Source organism: Euprymna scolopes, chromosome 45, assembly GCF_053919585.1.
Source record: "Euprymna scolopes isolate OS-2025 chromosome 45, ASM5391958v1, whole genome shotgun sequence".
In the NCBI taxonomy this organism is placed as follows: Eukaryota; Metazoa; Mollusca; class Cephalopoda; order Sepiida; family Sepiolidae; genus Euprymna; species Euprymna scolopes.
The window spans coordinates 29806319-29823464 of NC_136526.1; the positions used below are offsets into that span (position 1 = coordinate 29806319).

General features: G+C 34.6%; 1 protein-coding gene across 3 annotated transcripts in view; it reads left to right on the forward strand.

Annotated features, from left to right (window-relative positions):
* LOC145269339 (uncharacterized) overlaps positions 1 to 14855 on the forward strand; it is a 170450-nt gene extending 155595 nt beyond the window's left edge. For all 3 annotated transcript variants that reach the window (XM_080125041.1, XM_080125043.1, XM_080125042.1), the window contains exon 2: positions 8728 to 14855. In XM_080125041.1, the coding sequence (XP_079981167.1) occupies positions 8728 to 9715 (988 nt within the window). In that variant the 3' untranslated portion in view covers positions 9716 to 14855. The remainder of the gene's footprint in view (positions 1 to 8727) is intronic.
* The last annotated feature ends 2291 nt before the right edge of the window (positions 14856 to 17146 follow it).

Sequence of the window (17146 nt, forward strand, 5' to 3'; positions counted from 1 at the left end):
GCTAATCAAGAACCTTGATTCCAGTAAAGCAACTGGCCCTGACGGCATCCCAATTATAGTGTTAAAAAAGCTTCAACCAGAACTTGCTCCCATACTTACGAAACTGTTTAAGCGCTGCCTTAAGGAGAAGTGCTTTCCGGCTCTCTGGAAGACCTTATCAGTTTGCCCTGTATTTAAGAATTCAGGTGATAAGTCATCTCCCTCTTAGTAAAGACCAATAAGCCTCCTGTGTGTTATGAGTAAGTTGCTGGAATCAATATTAAATAGAGAAATAGTCAACCACCTCAGCAGAAACAACCTTCTTAGTGACACACAATGTGGTTTCCGCTCTGCAAGATCCACCGCGGATGTGCTGACGGTTATATCTCACAGGATTAGTGAATCTCTTGACAAAGGCTTTGTTTCTAGGGAAATTGCTCTTGACATATCAAAAGCCTTTGACAAGGTATGGCATAAGGGTCTACTTCGCAAGATTTCCAGCTACGGTATAACTGGAAATGTTTTCTCAATAATTAAATCATTTCTCTCTGAGTAGTGGTCAATGGACAAAAATCAGAGGCCTGCAGTATTAATGCTGGAGTCCCTCAAGGGTCAATCCTGGGCCCAACTCTCTTCCTGATCTACATCAATGACCTCCCTAAAGACATACTTAAATCATTCGTTGACATCTATGCTGATGACACGACCATCTACAGCAACACATCAAAGGCTGTAAATGACAAAGTTCTCTCTGATTCTCTCTCCTCTGATCTCAAGTGTGTGGTTCAGTGGGGGAAGACGTGGCTGGTTACCTTTAATGCATCTAAAACCAAACTCCTATCCTTACATCATCAACGCTCTGATCCCCATCTGGCATTAATTAGGATGGATGGCTCTCATCTGAGAGAGGCCCCGTGTTTTGACAAGCTTCTGGGTTTGACCTTTACTCCTGATCTGAAATGGAACACGTACATCAAGTTTGTTGCCAAGGTCGCTGGAAAGATGGTGGGATCCTTCTACCGCTCCAGAAGATATCTCACTACTGATGCAATTCTCTATCCATATAAAAGCCAAATACGTCCAAGGATGGAATACTGTTGCCATATCTGGGCAGGAGCTGCTAAAAACAGCCTATCCTGCCTTGACAGAGTACAAAATAGACTTCGTGGCTTAGTGGGGGATGCCCTTTTCTCTACCCTGCAACCTCTCTCCCACAGAAGAGACGTTGCGAGCCTATCTTTGTTTTATCGTTATTTCCATGGCAGGTGCTCGTCTGAACTCCAATCTATGGTCCCCCCTTGCCAATCTTTCACGAAAAACACCCGTCTGGCCGAATCCTTTGTGAAAAATTTCTCCCACTCTTTATCTGTGCCTAAAACAAAACGTGGATTCCATGAACAAAGCTTCTTTCTTAGAACTGCACGCCTGTGGAACTCCGTTCCGTCTGCCTGCTTCTCAACTGACTACTCCAACGTTAACAAATTCCTAATGAACCGCCCCCTTAAGTAAACACTTCATCAAATCTCCACACTAACGTAATGTACTTGCAATAACCCTTATCCCTGAGTGGCTTCCGGGCCTTGATAATGGTGACCACTGTGTAAAAAAAAAAAATGTGCAATCCTTCTGTTATTATTTACGCATTAAACTCCTCTATTTGCGATCTTTTTTAATATTACCATATTCCATATTATCTTTGTGTCTTTAAAAAATTGTAAGACTAGTTGTTTTCAACATTATACAAACATTATTTATACAGAAATTGACTCGCAAAAAATAGTAAAACACCCAGACAAATTGGCAAGCAATACATCAACTCCATTAATACATTTTTAATGATGTCGTCACTATCACGTTTATCAATATTGTGTTGATATTAGCTAGTGAAGTATTAGTCAAGGTTATACAAACTCTACCATCTTTCATCATTAGTTTGCTTGATTACATGCTCCTCAACATGCCAGAATACTTATCAAGATGTCAAACCAATGCAGACAAATTTACATGATAAATCATATGACATCATTTGCTGACCTCTCTACAAGCAGAATAAGGAAAAGGAACAAAGCCAGATTTAGCACAGCAAAAAAAGCATGTGTGACATTGAACTTGAGCAGGATATTTTAAACATCAATGAGTAAAAAATATTGAAATTACTGCTAACACTTGTTAGACTATCAGCAATATGGCTGCCTATAGAAAGAATATTCAAGTTCACACTCATTCACACATCCATGCATCTAAAGGTTCCACCATAGAATGGAAAGAATACTCTAAGTCTTAGTTTTAACATTAGATGTAATTTAATATTTTTATTTTGGCATCATATTTCTTGGCACACAATGAATTGACCATATGTATGCATTCGATCACCTTGTCAAATGTTTACAGTCATAGGAGAGTTCTAACAGAAAATAGCACAACCATCAATAGTGTTATTACTGATAGTGACCATAAATATTGCTGGAGATCTTTCATCGGTAAAATAATATAATATAGTTAATAAGAATACAGATAAAGATCAAACACAGCATCACATCACAGTCAAATATTCTGCTTGCATTATGTGCTTTACCTATCTTGCAGAAAAAGATTTTTTTTTGTCCGTCTGGATTACAAATTTGGTAATGTATTGCAAACTCTTTGCATTCTTCTCTGATAAAATATCAACAGCCAAGTCATGGAATAGCACATGCTCCATAGAACTGTTTGACATATTTTTACCTTGGCACCCATCATCAGCTGACATCTATATCACCCTGACCATAAACATATGAAGATCCTTCATCAGTACAAGCATATGATACAGCTGCTATGGATAGAGATAAAGATAAAAAACAACATCACTCATTCTCGTGACATTTCCCTCATTGTTGCATTTCTTGCCTTACCCTACTTTGTACCTAACTCTTGCAAAAAACGATTTTTGTGTCAGTCTGGATCACAGACTTGGACTGTGAAAATTACAGTGAATGCTGTTGGAAACATCACAATGAGACACAAATATTCTGGAGAATATTTAATAATGTTAGCAGAGACTGAAAACGTAAATTTACTAGCAATACAGTTTTTAAACTAAAAGTCTTTAAAACCATTTCCTACAATAGGATTTGCCTTGTGAGACTTTGTTTTCAAGGACCTCTAAGAGTATAAGGGATAAATTTAATAATGCTTTTTATTAAGATATTAATGTGGGAGTGTTTCAGGAATCGATCCTTGGACCGTTATTATTCCTGATATTCATAAACACTCTACTGATGAAATTGTGTTTGAGATGTATATATTTGCCAATGAAACAACACTCCATAATAGACACGAGGGAAATACTCTTTTATATATATAATATATATATATATATATATATATATATATATATATATGTATATGTATATATATATAAAATGAGGGGACAAATGAATGGTAATATTTAATGCTACTAAGACTAAGCTTCTTTCCTTTAACAATAATAAAATCCTTCTCAATGACTGATTTCCATGACTAATAAAATTCTCACTCTTCAACTTAACATTTACAGACAACATGAACTGGAAAAATAAATTGAAGACATTACAAGAACATAGGGCTCCCTTTACCATGTTAGTAAACTACTCACATTTGTGAGTATCCTGCATTTCTACAAAACAAGAGTTCACCCATGCATGGAGTATTGCTGCCACATGTGGTCTGGTACATTTACTTCAAGTCCCAACAAATTAGCAGCAATATTCCACCACTTCATTGTAAAGGTCCATAGATGTCAGAAAGTCTTCTAGTATAATACTTTTCTCAGACTGCTAGATTTGGGAATTCCCTCCCTGCTTCCTTCTTCCCTGATTGTACTGATATGCAGAAGATTCACATTGTATTAAAAAAAAATTAGAAATCTAAGTTCACTTGAATGTTGTGTATTGTAAGCTGCAGAATTCCAACATTCATTGAGAATCGTGATTAGAACAAATAATTGCAGCATGTGTTTTGACTATCTGAACAAGAAAATCTGTTGAATATGCAATATATGTGTGGAAAGATTCCAATAAACGATGCAAACAAAGATGATGTAATTGAACATCAGAATGATGATTATGAAGAAACTGTTGAATGAGGATCTTCACTTCTCTTCATATAAGTTTTGAGAGCAAATTACTAATCAGCAAAGCGCAAGGAAACTGTCTAACAAAAGCAAGAAATTCCTTAAGAAGATTAAACATCATGCAAGCTGAGAATTTTTTTTATGCTTTTATGACATTGCATGACATTCTCAATAGAAATTTGGTTCTGTACCTACATTACCTTTTGGTCAAGATCAAAGTGTAGTATCTGTTCTTCAGATGCTGCACTTCCATTTCTTGTTCTCTTTCGGTGGAGGAGAAATCCTTCACGACTGAGACAATTTTTATTTTTGTACCTTTTCTCCACGTTAAAAAACGACCCTGGTGTCTAACTCTGTCCCGTGGGGAGGCATAGTAAATAGGTACATTACACAGAAACACCTAGATATCATGGAGATTAAGTTTTCATCAAACTATGATTGAGCTTGCACTTTAGATGTTGAGAATGCCAAAATACGATTTGTTTTCTTTCTAAAAATTTGTAAGTATATACTGAACATTCAAGATTGTAAAACACTTTTGCATGAGACAACATTTTATTTGATCTATAGGTTTATCTGCAGCAACTCTAACATCTTATAATTGACTAAAAGCTTTTTAGTGACCAAACACAAAATTAGTTATTGTTAAAACTTAAGAAAGACCTTTGATAAACATGATAAGGATTCAGAAACCTCATTTCAATATACTTCCTTCTGTTTTTCCAGACATTATTTTAATATCATATCTCTTAACTTACAGGGTGTCTTTAATAAGTTTCTAAACTTTTTTGTATGCCCACTTTATTTGATAGTACACACACAAAACTCTAGTCTCCTTCGAAATAATCGCTTGTAACTACAATGCACAGTTCCAACAAGTTCTGGAATGGCCCATGGAAGTCCTTGTATGATTGTGTGAGCATGTCAATGACCCTCGTCACAGCCTTTTTCATCTCCTCAATTGTCTCAATGACAGCCTCTAAGGGTTTCCTTTAGTTTAGGTAATAACCAAAAGTAACAGGGAACAAGGTCTAGAATAGGGAGGGTGAGTAACTTTCTTGGTCAAATAATCTTTGACAAGGATGGTGTTGTGGACTGATCACTTGTTCTGATGGAAACAACACTGACTCACTTTGAAGATTGCTTGTCTCTGCCAACAGAATCTCTTCCTAAAGACCTTAAAATGTTAACATAATATTTGTTGTTGACAGTGTATGTAGATCATGTCTGGGCCATCAAAAAAAGGATCATCATAAGCTTCTGGGTGGATTTGCTGTCTCGCCTTCTTGGGTCAGGAAGAGCCAGCATGCTTCCACTGGGAACTCTGTCTCTTGGTCTCTGGGTCATAGCAGTAGATCCTGCTTTTATTGCAGGTCACCAGAGCATCAAGAACCGGTATCTGCATTGATCAGCTCGGCCTTACTGTCATGACAACATATTTATTTTTGATCTGAGCATTCTTGGCATAAATTTTGCACAAATTTTCATCATCTTCAGTTCCTCATAAATAATTGTGCACAATTTCCACATGGAATCAAACTGTGCACCTATTTTCTTTATAGACACACGATGGTCATTATTCATGAATTTCTTTATTTGGCCTATAAACTCTGTTCTAACTCCTCCCACACCTCTCATCATCTCTCACAGACTTATTACCTTCCTTAACTTTCTTATGTCACTGAAAAACTGATGTTTGATTCATGCCAGATGGTCCAAAAACGATCTGAAGCATTCCATACGTTTCTGTGACATTTTATCCAAGTTTAAAACAGAATTTTATTTCACATCCTTCTTCTATAGTATCTGCATGGCCAGATTACATTTTTGAAATTCACCAACTGTGACAGTCAGGCTTTCGTAGATTTTATTCCATTTCCTTCTATAGCTGTTCATTTGAATAGGAAATCACTAAAAATTTGTCACTCATCTTGTAAGATGTATAGCAATAACATACTGAACTTCCAAGAGTCTACAACAATTTTAAATGCCTTTGCAAAAAAGGTCTAGAGATTTATTGAAGCCACCTAGTAATTGCAATAACTTTGAGGAGGGGGTCTGAAAGAAATATAAAATGGTTGAGTATGCTATCCTTAAGATCAACATGGTAGATATAATAAACATTTATGACGAGAAAACGCTATCATTAAATAAAACAATCAGGAGATAAAAATATAAATTAAGTACTGAAATAGAATGTAGTTATTAATATTAGAAATTAAACATAAAAATTAAAATACACTTATCGCGAACACGCATTCGTCTCCAGAGTGCAAACTGATTTGAAAAGACTTTTAGCTTTTTTTTTTTTAGTTATATCTCATAGGATTAGCGAATCTCTCAACAGAGGCAACCTTTCTAGAGCAATTGCTCTTGACATATCAAAGGCCTTTGATAGAGTATGGCATAAAGGTTTACTTCACAAGATCTCCAGCTATGGTATAGCTGGAAATGTCTTCTCAATTAATAAATCATTTCTCTCTGATAGGTTCATAAGAGTAGTAGTTGATGGGCAAAAATCAGAAGCTCACAGTATAAATGCTGGAGTCTCTCAGGGGTCCATCCTGGGCCTAACTCTTTTCCTGATCTACATTAATGATCTTCCAAATCACATCCTTACATCATTTGTAGACATTTTTGCTGACGACACTACCATCTATGGTAGCACATCTAAGACAGTAAACGACCAAGGGCTTGACCTTTACTCCTGATCTTAAATGGAATACGTACATCAAATCTGTTGCCAAGGCCGCTGGAAAAATGGTCGGATCCTTCTATCGATCCAGTAGATATGCCACTGCTGATGCAATTCTCTATCTATATAAGAGCCAGATACGTCCAAGGATGGAGTACTGTTGCCACATATGGGCAGGAGCTGCTAGAAAAGACTTGTCCTGCCTTGATAGGGTTCAAAATAGATTTTATGGCCTGGTGGGAGATGTCCTTTTCTCTTCGCTGCAACCTCTATCTCACAGAAGAGATGTTGCGAGTTTGTCTCTGCTTTATCGTTATTTTCATGGAAAGTGTTCGACTGAGCTTCAATCTATAGTCCCCCCTCCCCAAACTTTCACAAGAAACACTAGACTAGCTGAAAACATTATCAATAATTTTCCCCACTCTTTATCTGTGCCTAAACCTAAACATAGATTCCATGATCAAAGCTTCTTTCTTAGAACTGCACACCTGTGGAATTATCTTCCATTTTCCTGCTTTCCATCTGTCTATAATATGGTTGTTTTCAAGTCCAACGTGAACAAGTTTCTGATGAGCCGTTCCACTTAAGTTTACAAATTTACTGAACTTCCATTACTATCGATTACTATATTGTCCTTTTTACTACTCTACACTCTTTTACCCTTATCCTTGAGTGGCATATTGGCCTTGATAAGTGGTGACGCCTATGTAAAAATAAACAAAAAAAAACTTAATAACTTGCATAACTGAAATGAAATTCTCTGGTTCGGGGTGAGTTTTATTTTTAGCAATCTGCTTAGGAGTTGGACAAAAAGATATTTTTAAATTACATTAAAATTTTTGCAGGATAGTACTGTCAGAAACAAAGGAAGAAGAGAGATTATTTAAAAAGCAAAAATTTTAAGGAAAAATCTATAAAAGCACATACATCCATTATCAACAATAATTGATAAGATGAAATGTTCTGAATAATGTTTCCGTAAACATAAAAAAGTAAGTAATCTTCTAAATTACAAATATAACGTATATAAATTTAAGTTGCAATTTATCTTTCAATGCTATCCGAAAAGAGATTTTCTAAAATTTATATTTGACATTCATTGAAAAAAAAGTTTCATATTTTTTTAAACATTTATTCATCATTTTATAAATTTTCAGAAATTGGTTCAGTTTTATTTTTTGTGCACTTTCATTTTTGAGATCGTTACAAGTTTTTCATGTTAAATTGTTTACGAGTAAAACTAGATGACAACGTTTATTTATTAGTGGAGGGGATTTTATAAAAATAAATGATTAAATATAATTTCCTGTAAAGTAGGGCAACATTTGGGTAACTCAAGAGATGATCTGTTAATGAAACAGCTCTATATATTTTCCAGCTGCACATGGCTAACATGAGGGACGATATTTTTCACAGGAAAAGAAATAAAATTATAAAAAATTTCAATTTCCATTTTATAAACGAATTTAAGTTAAAAGAATAAAATTTAGTTTTGGAAACAAAATAGTCAATATTTTCTACATGCAAAATTAAAGATTATTAGAAAAACTACACTTTGTAGATTTTTGTTTTTGAGAAAATTTTTAAAGATCAATGAATATATACAAGGCACAATTTACAATTGTCATTATCTCTTTTAAATTAATGTTAAAACTCTGTCTTCTCATCTTATTTGTGTTAAAAGAAACAATTCATTCATGACTCACATTTAACATAACCTTCTCAAAGATAAATAAGGTAAATGTTTCTTAATAAATATAGATACAAAAATTTATTTTTAACAAAAAATAATGTTCGAATTATAATATTTACGTGAATAATGCATTATTTAATAATTTTTGATAATCAAGTAAACATTTAGTTTTCCACAAAACATAAATATCTACTATATATTTGAGTTATCTTTTAGTGAAACAAATAATGAAATTCTTTGCAATTGTGTTAATCTTTTATTTATTTACAGATTTACTTTTTTGGCTGAGAAAACAGAAAAATTCAAAATGTTTCAACTAAATGAATACATGCCGATACAAAATCAAGCAAAAGTATTTTCTTGTGATATTTGTCAATCATCATTTTCATTAAAAACATCCTTAACTATTCATATGCGAACACACACTGGAGAAAAACCATATTCATGTGAAATGTGCGATTCTTCATTTTCTGACAGATCAAATTTGACAACTCATGTACGGTCACACACTGGCGAGAAACCATTTTCCTGCGGAATTTGCAAATCTTCATTTTCTACAAGATCACATTTAACTCGACATCTGCTAGTGCACACGGGGGAAAAATCATTTTCATGTGAAATATGTGGATCTGCATTTGCTACAAAAGCACATTTAACTCGACACCTTCGCACCCACACTGGCGAGAAGCCATTTTCCTGTGAAATTTGTGAATCTTCATTTTCTACAAAATCACATTTAACTCGACATCTGCTCGTGCACACGGGGGAAAAATCATTTTCCTGTGAAATTTGCGAATCTTCATTTTCTACAAAATCACTTTTAACTCGACATCTGCTCGTGCACACGGGGGAAAAATCATTTTCATGTCAAAAATGTGGATCTGCATTTGCTACAAAAGCACATTTAACTCAACACCTTCGCACACACACTGGCGAGAAGCCATTTTCCTGCGAAATTTGTGAATCTTCATTTTCTACAAAATACCAATTAACTCGACATTTGCTCGTGCACACAGGGGAAAAATCATTTATATGTAAAATATGTGAATCTGCTTTTACTGAAAAGTCTACTTTGGTCAAACATTTGCGGACACACACAGGTGAAAAACCATTTTCCTGTGAGACATGTGGAAAATCATTTTCTCAAAAATCAATTTTGATGCGTCATCATCAAACACACACTGGACATAAACCATTTTCATGTGAAACGTGTGGTAGATCGTTTTCTATGAAATCAGTTTTGATTCGTCACACCTGAACACACACTGGGGAAAAACCATTTTTATGTGAAATTTGCAACTCTTCATTTGCAGGAAAATCAAATTTGAATCGACATGTGCGTGTACACACTGGGGACAAATAGTTCCAGTCTTAAAATATGTGAATCTATATTTTCTGACAAGTCAGCTTTAACTACACACATACAATTCTGTACTGGAGACAAAAGGATCTAAAAACATTATACTGGATGTGATAGGAGCAACTGGCCTAATAAAAAAAGAATCTTCAGAAATACTTAGAAGCTGTAACAAAATAAAAATAACAACTATAAAGGGAACAGCATCTATTCTTAAAAAATAAATTTAAATCATAATAGAATCAAGTGTTAGCTTTAGGAGGAGTTAGCTCCCTTGATCTTTTAAATCAAATGTAAGCTCTAGGAGGGTTAGCTCCCTTGATCTCATAAAACTAATTGAAGTAAAATAGGGACAAATAATTTTACTCTAAAATATGTGAATCTACATTTCTGGCAAATCAACTTTGACTGCACATATGTGTTTACACGCTGGGAAGAAGTCTGTTATTCTCAAGCTATAGACAGGGATGCTTCACCCAAATAACTCAAGAATGGCAAAATTTTATTTGATGAAGAAAGACATTTTAATTTTAGTCAGACAAAACCAAGGCTTATTCTCAAATGGATTAAAAAGATGGGTGGCTTCAATGAAATAGTCATTGAAGGTTTTGCTACTTTGAAATTCTGAGCCTGTGCAACCTAAATCAGATGTTCTGAGCGATGTGCTGAATGACATAACTTTCTATGAGAAATATCCAGACAAGGACATCCTAAAAGAAAGGTTAACTTGCCAACAAATATAATTTCTTGGCATGCGGAAATTTTCAAATAGACTAAAAAAATTTTTAAATGCACTATGTGTACGGAAATTATTCCTAATCAAAAACTCTAATTCATATTATAGATATATCACTACAATCCTTGCATCACAGGCAGGAAATCCTTGTACTAAGGAAAAATATCGGCCCAACATGCCTCATCAACATCGTTTGAAAACTTTTGCATTAGAACAAACTAATAAAGCATGTTTACGTTTTTTTACTAAAAATATGTTAATTTTTTAACATAAAAATAATCTTTTACTTGTATATTCAGACATAGTTTTGTGTCCTTGCAAATGTTGAATAAATAAATGTAATTCTTATTTACAATCTCGAAAATTATGAGTTTTAAAGCTGATCTCAAACTTTTATTTACAAAAAGCATGTTTTTAAAAGAAATAATGGTGCTTATGCAGACAAAATTGTATTTTTATATTTTAAAGTTAAATTCTAGTTTTATGTTATCTTTTGTTTATTGAATTGAGGGGTGAAAGTACATCCTCCTCTCACAATACTAAGAATGGGTTTCTAAGTAGTAACGTTATTTCTGCATCTGCATGGTACCTTCTCTGTATAAAAAGTACCAAAATAATAAAAACAATAGCAAGTTACATTATGCATGTCAAACAAATGAAAACTGTTTAAAAAACATTGGGCTATAGTTTTGTGATTTTATAGCTAACCCCATCTTTTTTTTTATTAAACCGTCTACTTTATTTTTCTGGAAAGTTTTCAATTATACTTGCTTTTCCTTTCAATATAATTTTTTCACAAAACCCAATTACAGAAAATGATTAACAAATACGGAAGGAACAATATGGCATAAGTATTATTCAAAATGTTTCCCTCCAGCCTTCACTACATTTGAAAGTCTATTAAGGAAATTATCTATAGCAGCACGCACAACATCTAAGTGTATTTTATTTCAGCATTTGTTCAATTTTTTCTTTAAAGCTTTAATATTTTCACAAAGAGTATAGCAGCATTTAATCTCTACGAATGACTATTAAGAATAATCAAGAGTGTTAAGATAAACTGGTGAGGGGGGCATTCTTCTTTGCTGACTCAAGACGGACAGTTGTCTATATTACTGTTGTCTTACATGAACAGAGTTTCTTATCACACCATCTTGTTGGAAAGTCCAAGCTTCACAACCGTTCATTAAATTACACCATTGAGTTGATGCACATTCAGGAATGTTCCAAATGTCACTTTTTTGTTAATATTGACCCTTAGAGAGAGAAGAACAAGTGGCGATTTCCCTTTCGCAGAAATGGCTGCCCAGAATATCATTGATGCTGGTTTCTGAGTTCTGAAAACCTTTCCTGCATTATCAGTTAAACACATATCGCATCATCTGCAACCGATATATAATACCACTGTAGAAAGATAATAGCATAGGCAGCTGAAATTAAATCTCTTCAGAGTCCACAGTTCAATACGTGTCACCTTATCTGTGACTGACAGTTCTTTCACCTGGAGAAGCAGTCACCTATGATTCCGAATTCAATTCTTGTATAGTGTAATCTCGTCCCCCATACACGTATTTGAGAGACACAATTAGGTGAATCTGTCTTTTTTTTTCTTTTCTTTTTATGTTGTCACCAACAGTCTGCAGATATGTATATGGGAGGTGTCTTTATCAGTGATAGTGTCAAATAATCAATTTTAAGCAGTGGAGGCTTTTAGCCAGACACAAATCTATTTTGTTTGTGCAAACACCATATGTGACAAAGTATTCAACCAGGATTATTCATCTTGCAAAAGAGAAGGGTTGACAGTGGTATTTCAATGTTGGCGTATTTTCATGCCAGCTTTTTTCTCAATAGACTTAACTATCTAAAATCGCTCGTGCATAAGCTAAACGACCAAGTTCTCTCCAATTCTCTCTCCTCTGATCTTGAGCACGTAGTACAATGGGGAAAGGAGTGGCTGGTTACTTTTAATACATCTAAAACCAAGCTTCTCTCTTTACATCATCAACATTCTGATCCACATCTGGCATCAATTGAAATGAATGGTTCTCGTCTTCAGGAGGCCTCAAGTTTTGACAAGCTTCTGGGCTTGACCTTTACTCCTGATCTTAAATGGAACACATACATCAAATCTGTTGCCAAGGCCGCTGGAAAAATGGTGGGATCTTTCTATTGATCTGGTAAATATCTCACTGCTGATGCTATTCTCTATCTATATAAGAGCCAGGTACGTCCAAGGATGGAATATTGTTGCCACATCTGGGCAAGAGCTGCTAGAAAGGACTTGTGCTGCCTTGATAGAGTTCAAAATAGACTTCGTAGCCTCGTAGGAGATGTCCTTTTCTCTTCCTTGCAACCTCTATCTCACAGAAGAGATGTTGCAAGTTTGTCTCTGATGTATCGGTATTTTCATGGAAGGTGTTCAACTGAGCTTCAGTCTATGGTCCCCCCTCGCCAAACTTTCACAAGAAACACTCGTCTAGCTGTACACACTATCAATAATTCCCCCCACTCTTTATCTGTGCCTAAACCTAAACGTAGATTCCATGAACAAAGCTTCTTTCTTAGAACTGCACGACGCCTGTGGAATTATCTTCCATTTTCCTGCTTTCCGGCTGACTACAATATGGTTGTCTTCAAGTCTAACGTAAATAAGTTCTTGATGAGCCGTTCTATATAAGTTATCAAATTTACCAAATTTTCATTACTAATGATTACTATATTGTCCAATATCTACTGTACACTCTTTAACCCTTATCCTTGAGTGGCCTCTTGGCCTTGATAAGTGGTGATACCTATATAAAAAAAAAAAGCTTATATAATATTATTTGATACAATCATAAGTATGATGAGCTTCTGATGGAAGGATGGTGAAGAACTTGCAGCTGTGCTTACTCTGACTATATTGACTTGTCTTTCTGTTGGACGTTGTCTGGAACACCAGGAGGGGGACCCTGGTAACTGGACAAACCTGGGTCTTTTTATCACTCACACAGATCTGCACCCAGAGAGGCAACTCCAGCATTCACTGTATAGTCACGGCAGATGCTACAGTGCAATGCACCAAACTAGATGCACCAAACATTATTGTCTCATTAAACAAAAGGTTGCCATCACAAAATCTATTATGATTCTGCATTTTTGTATTTTGATTCATTCGATTACTGTTCTCATTTTCACAACGTTGCTCCGATTTTTCAGGTGTATCTTGTAGAACTCAAGAATCTTTCTGCCGAACTTAGGAATTTGCATGAAACTTTTATTTACTTAAAGGGGATACCATCAGACATGACTTGATAGAAGTCCTAATTAATTCGAAATTGTATCACCTACACTAGGGACGGACAAAAATGGGAGACCTAGTTTTGAAAGCTGGTTTATCATAATTTTTTGTAGGTTTTCGACTATTTTTTTTATTGTATTTTAAAGATAAAGGACTAAATTTCCAAAAGGAAAAAATATTTGTAAAGACTGTGAAAATGACGTGATGTAATTAAAAGGGAGGAAGTTCCTTTTTTTCCCCCAGTCGCGCATCTATACATTTCTTTTTTGAACGTTAGTATTAATTTTTGCATTTTTTAATTTAATTATTTTTCTATGTTCCTATTTTTGAATTAATTTTTTTTTAATTATTGTTCAATATTATATAAAAAAATATGTTACGCCGAAAGTTTCACATTCTTGCAAGCAAGGAAATTATTAAAATCGTGCATATAAAAATTATGCGAAACCCGTAATTTAAAGATAAAAAGTAGAAACATTTTTTGCCATTATAATTTTTTTGTGTGAAACTATTAAATAAGCAATGCTTTATTCGATGGTAATATCGGTAGTTTGAGAAATTCATTTTTCTTCGAGTTATATCGAATTCATTAATAAGGATATATAAAAAAATCAAAAATAAAGACTTGCGTTTTTTATTTACTACTGAAAACTATAACTTTAGTAAACATATTTTTTGTTTAAACAAAATAATACATTTCTACTCGGATGTAAATAAAAATAATTAGTTCATTATATTCCGCGATCATCATTTGATAAATATTGAAAATTTCATTAAAATTGGTTAATTTCCTGATGTTTGGTGATTTTTTTTAAGTAAAGGGAGGGGTCAAAATGTTTATGCATTTTGAGCATCGGCATTTATTTTGCCCGTACCTTAACCTACACTGAGGATTGAACCTTCAGCCGCCAGGAGAATTTCACAATTGAATTTTTCCAAGTACTCTAACTACTGTGCCAATACGAATGCAGCATCTGTATATACCAGACGACTTCATTGAAATAAAATGATTGATTTCCGCACTTCTACTTGTGTTTATTATTTAATTTATGAATACCAGACATTTAAAGTATATAAGATATTGTTAATTTTGCTGCATGTAAATTTTTGGTTCCCTTGCTTAGATTCAATACTAATCTAAAGAAATGCATAGTAAATTTCATGTACTCAAAATAATGTTGGATATCTGGTGTCTATATACAGGGTGGCCCACTGGCCCACTGGCCCACATAATAGTAGTCCTGCCTCTCTAATCTTTCTCTTAACAACCAATTGAGAGAAGACAAAATGCAATTCTTTTTCCAACAAGATGACGCTACATGCCACACATCTCAAAGATCATGACATGTTTATGGAAGAACAATTAGCAAAGTGTTATGACCACCACATTCCCCAGACTTGCCATCGTGTGATTTTCATCTTTGGGGGATTTTAAAACAAAAAATTTATGCAAATCTAGACCAACTAAAGGAGACCATTACCAACGCTATCAGGAGAATCCCCAGAGAAGGTCTACAGGCAATATCTGCAAACGTTGGTGAACGTGCCCCAAAATTCATAGATGTCAACAGGGGAGCACTCCCAGCTTCTTTTATAACACTACAAGTAATTTAAACAATAAAAGAATGTCCCTCCTCTCTACTACGTTCTGGGCTACTTTTAATTGTGCCACCATATATAAGTTCATGAAGTTTCCAGACTTTTTGTACAGGCATTTAAAATAGTAATAAACTCTTGAAAATTAAGTATTTTATTGCTATTCATATTATGAGAGGACTGGCCAATTTTTATGATTTCAAGCCCAAATGAACAGTTTTAACAGAAATTGGAATGCACCCCACTAAAGCCCGATTGTCACAGCTGATGAATTTCAAAAATGCTATCTGGGAAAAATGTAACAGAAATATAAGGAATGCTTCAGACGGGTTTAGACCATCTTGCATGAATCGGGCAAAGGTTTTTGATTGGCATAAGAGATTCAAGGAAGGCAGGATGTCTTTAAGGGATGATGAGAATTGTGGGAGGAGTAAGGACGTCCAAACACCATACGGAGCAAATAAAGAATTTCATGGATAAGGCGTGTCGTGTATCTATAAAGACAATAAGTTCACAGATTGATGTCATTGTGGGAACTGTACACACAATTTTTGCAAGGAACTTAAAATGGAGAAGATTTCCATGAAGTTTGCCCCAAGTGTGCTTAGAGAAGATCATACGGATAGAGGTTATCATGACAGCATTTCCACAAAGACAATGAACCTGTCCATAATTCCAACCTTATCACAAACTATTTGACCAAGATGGGCATCAAAACAGTTCCTCACCCTCCCTATTCTTCAGACCTTGCTCCCTGTGACTTTTGATTATTCTCTAAGCTGCTGGAAAAAAACTTAGAGGCAGTTGTTATTAGACAATTGAGATGAAAGAGGCCGTGACGGGGTCATTGAGACTCTCACACAGTGACTTCCATGGGGTCTTCCATAAGCTGTTTGAACGGTATAACAAAAGCATTGCAGCCAAAGGAGATTACTTCCAAATGTGTTAGATTTTCACGTGTATACTATACGAAAAATGTCTGGAAATTTATTGAAGGCCCCTCATAGTTTTATTTCTATAAAAATGTATCAAAGAAAATGTTGATGCTTATGTCACCAACTAACTGCTTTCTTGTATACTTAGGGGTAGAGTTTGGTGATAAGTATTGAAAATTTGTCCAAGAAAATATCAGTATGCTTTAAGTTTCAAATCACTTAAAGGCACCTTCAACATTTTCTTTGATACATTTTATAAAAATGAAATACTTGATCAATTCAATTACTGACCAACTGTAATGTGGCTGTTAAGTTCAAACCTTTGTTGCAGAACTACAAGTATCGATGTTAGTCTTGCCAAATCAAAAAAGATAAATAAATAAAATAATAATAATATTGTAAATGAGATTGAACAATCAAAACAAAGGTGGCCGAGGCAGAAAATAAATTTTATACAAAATTTATTTTCTCAAAATCATAAATAAATGAAAAAAGAAGACCAGAAAGTTTCTTCTTAATTGAGAGTTTCTTCCTGCGACTGAGGTCATAAGATGGTCTTTAAGTAACGAAGTAGAAAGCGTTAAAGTTCTTGGTTAAAAATTACCAGTTCTTTTTAGAAATACTTAAACAACATAAAAGTCAATTGCTTATTTCAGCAAAGAATAAGAAAAAGGTAAAAAGTCCATTTCCACGTGAAGATTTAATATCAGATGCACACGAGTTTAACGTCCTGTGGACGGAATCGGTGTTGTTGCTTACAGCATGCTGCTGGATTCCACTGG